Source organism: Barbus barbus (genome assembly GCF_936440315.1).
Source record: "Barbus barbus genome assembly, chromosome: 47".
Lineage (NCBI taxonomy): Eukaryota > Metazoa > Chordata > Actinopteri > Cypriniformes > Cyprinidae > Barbus > Barbus barbus.
In genome coordinates, this window is record NC_136725.1 from 20,883,670 (window position 1) to 20,894,323 (window position 10,654).

The window sequence follows — 10,654 nt, forward strand, 5'->3', positions numbered from 1 at the left end:
AGTATTGCAAAAGCAGACGGAAACCACAAAAATGACCACAAAAAAACCAACTACGTAGCTACACAACAATTGGTTTATATTTTAGCTTTGTTGTTTTGATTGTTTTGTAATGCATTTCCGGAAAACCTGTAATAAGCTGTTTATTTAATAATTTTGACAAAACTATTGTTATGTTACTGGATGCCTCATGCAAAAATACTAATACAAATAAGTAATAAGTATATACTAATTATTACTATTATATACTAATAGAATATATAGGCCTATATTCTATTAGTTATAAAAAAAGCTTTTTATGGTTTTCTTGTAGCTTGCACAAACAAATGCCTTTTTTTAACTTACAAAAAACTAATGCTTCTCTGCTTTTTTTTTCTTTTTTTAAGAATTAATAATAAAATACAATGCCAAACTTCTCATGCCAATATTTTTTCAAGCATTTTAACATTTAATGACTTTTTTCCTTTTGTGATACTTTAGGACAGCCAAAACATTTCAACCTGATTTGTAATTAAGTGAATGCCGAGTCATCATCATCATCATCAGAGCTGTGTTTCACAGACTTACACAAATTATAGGATACTGTGATTTTAAACCAGTAGTGCAGGCTATTGAAACTTTTAGTAGTTTTGAATGAAGGAGTTTATTTTTTATTAGTTTGCTTCGTTTTGGAAATAGAAGTCTACTAATTACAATTTAGTTTGTTCTTTATGACAAAATGGGTTTTATTGTCTTGTTTTTTGTTTGTTTTTTCATAACAGTCTTATAGTTATAGTTAATCAAATATTATTTTTCGTTCTCACTCTCTGTGCTATAGTATAAAAGTTATAGGCCTACTAAAATATGCAGATATCTTTTTTTATATCGTATAAAATCAAGTCAATCCTATGTCCTACAAATAAATACACACGCGGTCAGAGACAAGGTAACAAGGATTACAATTTCTATTATTTGTGTGTTATTCATATGCAATTTAAACCCCTGGAGACAGATCTAATGGCTAAAGACACCATCCATTACTAGAGCTCTCTCTCTCTCTCTGTGTGTTTTTGAGTGTTTTGTATCAGACCATGTGTGAAAAGCAACTAATAAAACATGTATGTTACCTGACTGAGGAGTTATTAGCGAGGTAATATCTTGTTATAAATTTAATGGGTTTTAAAAAAAAATATTATTAGCCTATTGAAAATGTTTGTAATAGCTATATAAACAAAATGGATCGGCATTAATTTAATATCCCCTATGAGATTTAAATAAACATGACGGGTACAATCAAAAAGGCATTTAAGATAATTAAATGTCTTTATAATTAGCTATTATTTACAGTGCAACATCTGCATATGACGAGTTCATTATTATGTTTTTAACAATCCTCAGAAATAATTTTTTTCATTGTGCATTCCAGTTAATCTCAATCAAACTGCAGTTGGGTTATTTTGACTAGGAAAACAGCTAATTAACACAATAAAAACATAATAACAAAATTTGAGGTATCATGTTACAGGATACAGCAGTTTCCTTTCAGTTCTGTTTTGCCCTTATTTGGTAGTTCCTGTCCTTGTTTAGTTAATGATTCATGCTAATTATCTCGTTTACTCCTTTGTTCCTGTTTTTGGGTTTTGTTCTAGCCTCACACTAAAGTTATGTTAATGCTGATAGACATTAAAGTTTTAACATTGTAATGTAGCTCAAAAACCCTTAATTGCTACATGTACTGCGTTAGACTTCACTTAGACTAAGTCGCTTCGGATAAAAGCTTCTTCAAAATGATTAAATGTAAATATAAATATGAATTTATTCGAGACCTATACAGCGCATGCGCATAAAACATCCACTACGTATTGGATCTGAGCTATTACGTCATGGTGCTACAGGCTGCAGCAAGAACCTCTTTTGGGAAAATCCCCGCTGTAGATGTACAAAAGCCACTGGCTACTTGTCCACAAACACATTCAACAGAGGACTCTCAGAAGAGAAACAACGGTTTAACCAACCCAGTAACTACTATCTACTTTCACCTGAGCCGTGATTGAAAGTCATTTTCTCACCGTTTAGTTTTATGCTTTATTTTAGTACGATGGCATGTCAAGGACACCGTTTTTTTCCTTCAAAGTAAGTATGGCTTGTTTTTTTTTAATATATATATTACATTAATCAATGCATTATCAAATAGCCTAGCTCTCGTCTAGATGATGCATTTAACATAAAGTCTGTAATGATGCTATGTCCTTAATTAGCTTTGGATTAGTTTGCCTAAAACTCCTTTAATGATACATTTTGTTCATTTCTTAAACAGTGCGCTCAAGACAGACATGATGTATCCTGACATTTCTGGCTTTGATGAACGGGACTGCCCAGATCTAGCCATGGTGAGCTGCTGTTAAATATGCTCGTGCATATGTTCTGATTACTATGAAGTCTTCTAAAACATAGTTTATTTTCTCCAGATTTGCGACATGAATCAAGACATCAAGCTGGAGCTGTCTCCGCATCCTCACAGCATGAGGCGGGTGGTGAACATCATCATTGCTGTGGAAAGGTTGAAGCACATCAAAGAAATGTCTTCTGGCAAGTTTTGTGAAGATGCGCTGCTCAACTTCTTCTTGGAGAACGTGATCGAAGGTACCTTTAGCAAACTTTTAAGCAGCTAAAAGCTGGTTTGATAGTTGGTCAAGATGGTTAGAGCAGGAAGCACCAGCAATGAACCATACTGACCACCTTAACCATTATATTATGCTGGTCAGCTTGACCCAGATTCTTGAGTTGGCGGAAATACTGGTTAACCTAGATTTTTCTTCATATTATATTTTAATATATAAATATGTGTCCCTGGACCACAAAACCAATCACAAGGGTCAAATTTTCAAAATTGAGATTTATACATCATCTGAAAGCTGAATAAATAAGCTTTCCATTGATTTGTTAGAATAGGACAATATTTGTCTGAGATACAACTATTTGAAAATCTGGAATCTGAGGGTGCAAAAAAATGCCTTTAAAGTTGTTCAAATGAAGTTCTTAGCAATGCATATTACTAATCAAAAATGAAGTGTTTATATATTTACAGTAGTAAATAAAATATCTTCATGGAACATGATGTTTACTTAATATCCTAATGATTTTTGGCATAGAAGAAAAACCTATAATTTTGACTCATATAATGTATTTTTGGTTATTGCTACAAATATACCCCAGCGACTTCAGACTGCTTTTGTGCTCCAGGGTCATATATATATATATATATTTTGATGCATCTTCAAAGAAGGGTGTTTAGTTACATTTATCATATCTACAGAAATTGAAAGAAAACAAACTTTTGAATCCAAGATTTTGATAATAATATAGCATGAGCAGGTTGGTATTTTTTGATGGGGAACATCAAATTAGGTCAAGGATTCTCTGCACAGCACAAGGGTTTAAATGTACTAATATTACCTGATTTGTGATGTGTTCTAATTGGGTCAATCTAATTTGGGTCAATTTGACACAAGATTTTAAACATAATACAAAGGTGTCTAGCTGGTTTGTCAAATCGCTATAATATTAACATGAATCTGCAATATTAAACCAAGTATATTAATTGACTTAAAAGGAAATTTGACTGCCACAATGTTTAGACGTTTGTTCTCTTTTGATTGATGTTCACTGTCTTTTTATTTCCACAGAGCGTCTAGTGAAGCCGCTTAATGTGACACCGATTTACTGTAAGACCAGCCGGACCCTGCAGTGCACCGTTTATGATAAGTACAAAAAGACTCTGGTGCAGAGCAACAAACTAACCAATGAGGATCTTCATTTGAAGGCTGTGACTCTGAGTGCAGGAACCATTCAATACAAAGGTAAATCTTCAACACAAGCTTTCACATGCAAATGCATGACTTCAGAAATGTCCTTTTGACGTTACCCCCTACACGTTTTCTGTTTCTTTCAGTTCGATTCAGTATGTCAACGTACGTAACGAGTGTCCCACAAAATAACGGCCAGCCTGTGTGCCTGGGAATTTCCAACAGCAACCTCTACATTGCTTGCTCTCAGTCTGGTGGTCCTTCCCCCGTCCTGCTCTTGAAGGTTCGTGCACCACAAACACATTAAATTTCCCCAAAAAATGTTTTCCACATTATAAAACGAGGATTCAAAGCCCTTTTTAATTGTTTTAGGAGGTCAATGGCCCCCTGGACACCATTAGAGCCAATGACCCGAACGAGTACGACAGCCTCCTCTTCTTCAGAAAAGAGACTGGCACGGCTTACAGCACTTTTGAATCTGTTAAATTTCCTGGATGGTTCATTACCACAGCTTTTGATGACTGGAAGAGGGTGGAAATGAACCAGGTGCCAACGGACCAAACCACAAACTTCACACTTGAGGATCAACAAGTAATCCTGAGCTAAGAATCAGATTTGATCCATAAACACATTTCCAGAGAGTATGTACCATGTACAGTTTATAATCTGGATCTATTCAAACATGTTACAAACCTGAATGAGTTTATGTATATGTCTTTTTTTTTTTTTTTCCTCGAATATATGTGTAAGGTTTGTGTTGGGAATGGTAAATTCATGTTGAATTCCTTAAGTATGAACATTATGTGCTTTTAATTTAATTTTTTAATTAAGTTTAATATTTATTTTAAATTATTTTTTAAATCAAAATTATTTTACACTGTACTTCTTTTGTATCTTATATTAAAATAAACCAAAGATATGGATTTAACTTGGTGTTGTGTTGTTGATTAACTACAGGATGATTATTATTATAAGATTATCATATAAAGTGACAACCGAGTACCAAAGTGCACTAACAAATAAGTCACCGCACAAAAAGAACAAGCATAAAAGAACTGCATTAACACAACTTAAGGCACTAAATGGAGACACCAAAATAACACTAATGAATTGATACAGGTAATAATCGTGTACATTCATCTCAATGCAGTTAACTTATGCTGTAAGCATTGATGTTGCTTTTTTTTGTGCACTTTGATGTTATGTGATAAATCAATAAATTTTTAAATCATGTTTTATTAGCTGAATCCATGCACCCCAAATATACTTATGTATAAATTGGCACAGAACTTTAAATCATTTGACAATGAGACATTTTGAACATTAAACAAGATAAAATCAACTTTGACAATTTACTCTGAAACATGGAGGGGAAAAAAACTTTTCAAAAAATAAATAAGCTATGTGATAATTTTTGCAGGTTTTAGCAGGTCACAGCTCCCTCTGCTGTACTTTCTCTGGTCTTGATCAAAATAAGACATGAGCGTCTCCATGTGGTAGAACATTTCACTGCATACAGATAGTTGATTGTATTACATCAGAAACATAAGCGTCCTCAATGTTGGATATTTATGTCGTCTCTTTCAGTTTTCCTCTTGGTTCATAATGTGACCAAAATCTCAATGATCTTTAAACTCTTGACATCAGATAAATTAAAGCAAACCATGATGTGACCGGTTTAAAAGTATTACCATATTGTTGGGGGTGATTTTAGACTGTACTATGATATACCATCTTGGAGGAAAACCTTGGAGTGGATGTAAATGAATACAAATATGGAGCACAATATTACATGAACACATACAATCCCTGTACTATATATCAGCTACTGCTCTTTGTATGGGGAGCCACCAGATGGCATTTGCTGGGTTCTTTCTTTGCAGCAGTGGTTTTTCCCAGTTGTTTGTGCATGTCCCTGAATAGATACATGATTGTATGATTTAAAATCAAAGCTATGAATGACAGATACGAGTGCTACAGATTTTTCACGTGGGCTGTTTTATATGTGAGATTCATTACATTTTGATTAAAAGGAATAGTTCACCCAAAAATGAAAATTAGCTGAAAATCTCCTTCAGGTCACCCATGTAGATGAGTTTGTTTCTTCATCTTAACAGATTTGGAGAATGTAGCATTATATCATTTGCTCACCAAAGGATGCTCTGCAGTGAATGGGTGCCGTCAGATAATGAGAGTCCAAACAGCTGATAAAAACATCACAATAATCCACACCACTCCAGTCCATCGGTTATCTTGTGAAAAGCGAAAAGCTTTTAAGCATTATTAATTTTAAAACATTGCTTTTGGCCAAAAAAACAACTATAATCCAAATGAATGCTTCCTTCAGTGAAAAGTCCATCATGTGTTGTCCTCTCACATCAAAATCCACCCTTATATTTGTTTAGAACTGTTTTGGACTTTTTTCACTTGTAAACAGTGTTTGATCTGTGCATATTTCTCTCCTGAATCAGACAACATTTTCACTGCAGAAAGCAATATTATACATAGAGAACTCTTATTTTAGCTGGAACAACATTTCAAGTTAAAATGCATTAATGATGGATTTGTTTCTTACAAAAGCACAGCTTTTTACTCCCCAAAACATTAACTGATGGACTGGAGTGGTGTGGATTATTATGATGTTTTTATCAGCTGTTTGATTTCTCATTCTGACGGCACCCATTCACTGCAGAGCATCCATTGCTGAGCAAATGATATAATGCTACATTTCTCTAAACCTGTTCTGATGGAGAAACAAACTCATCTACATCTTGGATGGCTTAAGTAAATTTTCAGCAAATGCTCATTTTTGGGTGCCTTTCCTTTAAAGACAATCGAATTACAAATTAAAAATGTCAACTAGTCAACTGGTTTTTACAGCTCAGATGACAGCATCTGTGGTTTCATGAGCAAAGATTTAAATCACATGCCAATCGGGGTGTTTATCCTAAATGTAAAAGGATTCCTCCCACAAACCGCCCCCCATTGTAAGTATCTGGAGAAATACTGCATCTCTCTATTACAGGTCCCACTGCAGCAACCCAATTCCTATTTCACACAGAAGCTGCATTGAATTGCACGAAGCCGAACACATGCATACAAAAGACAGAGTGTCATAAAAGATGTTTCGTGCTCCCTGAGCTGCATAAATAAGAGTGCATACATGCATTTTTTTTGTTTGTTTTTGCATTATTATTTTCAAAGGATTGACATACATAATATCTCTCCTTCCATCTCAGAGGCGTTTATTTAACATTATGTGAGAAGTGTGTAATATTTGTGCACGCGCCCTCCTCCTCCCCCAGGCCGTTTGCACGCTCACATGCGCACGCTGCAGAATGTATGTGTCACATTCTGGGCACATGGCAACACCAGCTAAATATAGCCTGCCAGCCCAGCAGTACGCTGGGATCAGGGTATCTTCCTGTGAACGCAGAATCCCCATCACGTAACGCCCCCTCCCTCCTCCTCTTTACGCTGTCCTCTCATCTGCTCGTGCGTTCACTTCTCACCTGGGAACTCGAGCTGGTTGCCAAAGGCAGCAGTTTATTTACGGAGTCAAGCGATGTGTGCTGCTCTCCGAGGACTTCACCTCACAACAATGTCAAAAGCACTGTGTGCAGCAGGTTTACTGTCATTACTGTCAACTAAAAGAAAAAAAAAATCATTACTTAATAAAATAAATATTAACTGAAATAACATATATAAATATAGATTATTACAGAATATGAATTGAATACATATATGTTTTATATATATGTTTTATATATTCATTCTGTCTTAATGTCGACAGCCAGCTGAAATAATATATATATCTATATATATTAATATATAACTACCAAGTATTTAAAAAATGAATAATTACTTTAACTAAACACTAGCTGAAATTAACATAAACAAAAAAAATATATTATTTTTAGCTAGTTGCCATCAACTAAAACCATAAATTTTCATAACTTGAAATATTGAATAAAATTAAGTACACTAAAAAAATTAATTGAATTTACAAATTATTTTTAAGGTAAGTGGTTGCAATCTGTTTATTTTAGCTACATTTAAATAAACAAATTTAGTTGACTAACCAACAAAATTTGTTTATTTAAATGTAGCTAAAATAAATTGATTGCAATCACTTACCTTAAAAAAATTTAGTAGCATTTTTTCAGTGTATGAACAAAAAACTCGTTTATTTTAGTTGCCATCATTAACTAAAAATAAAAAAATAAACAAATAAAACGAATAATTTCTTTAAATAAACTTTAAATTATTACATTTACTTGAAATAAAATAAACATTTATTGAAATAATTATATTTCAGCTAGTTGCCTAGGCAACATTTCTTACATTTCTAAAGTAACTAAAACGAAAGAATCCAACAACTAAAACTTAATAAAATACTGTATAGACATAAGCTAATAACAGAAGATATCAAATTAAATAAAAAAATGAAAAAATAAATCGTATATCAATGACACTAAAATAACACTTAATAATAAACTCATAATTAATTCACCTAAAGTTTGTTCTGCTTGTTTTCCTGTGAACTGCACCATCAAATTAACTTGGATAAACGTGTCTGTTAAATGAATAACTGCATTTGAATCATAAACGCAATCATAACTCAAAAGCAAAAGCATTATTAATCTTGAACAGGACAAAGTAGTTTAACTTAGAAAAAAATTACGCACCACCATAGTCTTACCAACAAGACATATTTGCATTTTATTCATTCAGAGAAAAACCTAAACCTGAACATTTGAGTATTATGGCTTTTTGCTCTCATGTCGTCATATGACCCCACCCACCCTGACCTAAATCAGGATAATGACGGACCGTCCAGTTGCGTGTCTAAATTTGGTCCAGATTTAATGCTTAGAGACAGGGCCGACTCTTCGTGACCAATGAATGCTCGTGTGATCACAGCAGGAGCTCAAATAATCCGGGCCTGATCTGGCAGAGACCTCAGCGTGGCATTGCGTCCCGGTCTGCAGTGCCACCCTGTCTGTCTAATTCCACGGGTGCGGCGGGGTCACTTTCTAAGTGTCAGCCAGGATCCGGAGCGTATTCGTACCTGGCATCCCCTGTAGTCTTTATAGAGGGTGACTTACATTCCCGTGGGCTCCCGTGAGAATGACTGTCACGCCAGTGTATGGGCCAACAGGCATCTGTGCGGCTGGAGATGCTGCAATGTAGGTAAATTACATATTGTCACACTGCAATTTTTGCGTCACCGTTACAACATGCCTTACCATGCACTGACTCACTTTTTAGGTTACGCAAGTCACACACTAAAGTTTTACTTTTACTTAATGTTCAAAAGTTTGGGGTTAGTAAGATGTTTTTTATATTGGATACTTTTATTCAGCAAGGATATTTAAATTGAGCAAAAGTGAGAATATGACAGTGTTACAGAAGATATCGGTTTCATTTAGATGCTATTCTTTTGAAAAATCCTGAACAAAAATGCATCAGTTTCCGCATAATATGAAGCAGCACAACTGTTTTCAACACTGATAATAATAAGAAATATTTCTCCAGCATCAAATCAGCATATTAGCATGATTTCTAAAGGATCATGTGACACTGAAGACTGGAGTAATGATGCTGAAAATTCAGCTTTGCATCACAGGAATAAATTACATTTTAAAATCTATTAAAATAGAAAGCAATTATTTTAAATGGTAATAATATTCCACAATATTACTGTTTTTGCTGTATTTTTTGAGAAGAGACTTACCAAATGTTTGAATAGTATATTACGCGACATATTAACAATAAAAAAAGATATTTCACTAAAAATAAATAATGTAGAGTGGAATGGCTTTAGTGGCTGAAGGTCTTTCACCTTCAAAACAAGAATGTAACCCAAAATCTACAGTTATTTGCTTTTATTGCAGTAACTAACTTTTATTTTCACATTAGCTGACATTAAATTGCAATGAATTACTGCATTAACTATTGGCAAGATTTTAGACAAACACTTGCTGAAAACAATGACTAAACAGTTATAGTTAATATTAATCTGTTAATATTCACCCAAAGTCTGTGTGGAATCAAGGAATGTTATTTCAGAAGTAAAGCTTTTGTCTTTAATTAAAAAAAAGACATGAATTGCCTATAAGCACAAACTTGTACCAAGAAAGGAAAAAGGTTTGATTTTAGATTAAAGTGTATTTTACTCCCTTATATATAATCCATTTCAGAATTCAACCAGATTTTAACCATCAGCAGCTGAGTGAATCATGAAAAGTGGGCCTCACATACCAGAATGGAGATGATTGGAGCAGAGCAGCTGAAAAATAATAGGGATTCATGAAGTCATCCAAAAAGGACAGTCATTTCAGAGGCGGGACTCCGAAATAAAAGCCATTACATTTTGATTAAAGATTCTCATTAGAAGACAAATGGTTTTATAGTTTACTTTAAGAAAATAAATAGTTTTGATTATTATGTTGACTATAGGGTTATTACTGTTAACCAGATATTCTTGATTTAAATAAAATATAGATATTAGATGTAACACCAAAATGAAACAAAAATGACAAATGTTGCCTGGGCAACACTAAAATAAATAAATAAATAAAAATAAACTTGAGTAATATTTAAAAACAATTACAAAATAAATACAAACTAAAATAAATTAAACCTAAATTGTAATATTTAACAAAAAAAAATAAAAAATTTAATAACAAAATTACTACATATATATATATATATATATATATATATATATATATATATATATATATATATATATATATCAAAATAAAAGCTACTTGAAAATATGAATAAAAACTGTAAATACTACAAAAATAACACTTCAGCTGGTGAACACCATGCACATGAACAAAACAACGCCAGTCCAGTAGTTT

At 33.3% G+C, this 10,654-nt stretch overlaps 1 protein-coding gene across 1 annotated transcript; it reads left to right on the plus strand.

Moving 5' to 3' along the window:
* Positions 1–2,453: 2,453 nt before the first annotated feature.
* Positions 2,454–4,388, plus strand: LOC306866255 (interleukin-1 beta-like; the record flags this gene model as incomplete). Its single annotated transcript, XM_079411350.1, has 4 exons — positions 2,454–2,619; positions 3,663–3,836; positions 3,929–4,065; positions 4,155–4,388. The coding sequence occupies 4 exons, from the start codon at positions 2,454–2,456 to the stop codon at positions 4,386–4,388; spliced, it is 711 nt and encodes a 236-aa protein (XP_079267476.1).
* Positions 4,389–10,654: the final 6,266 nt, after the last annotated feature.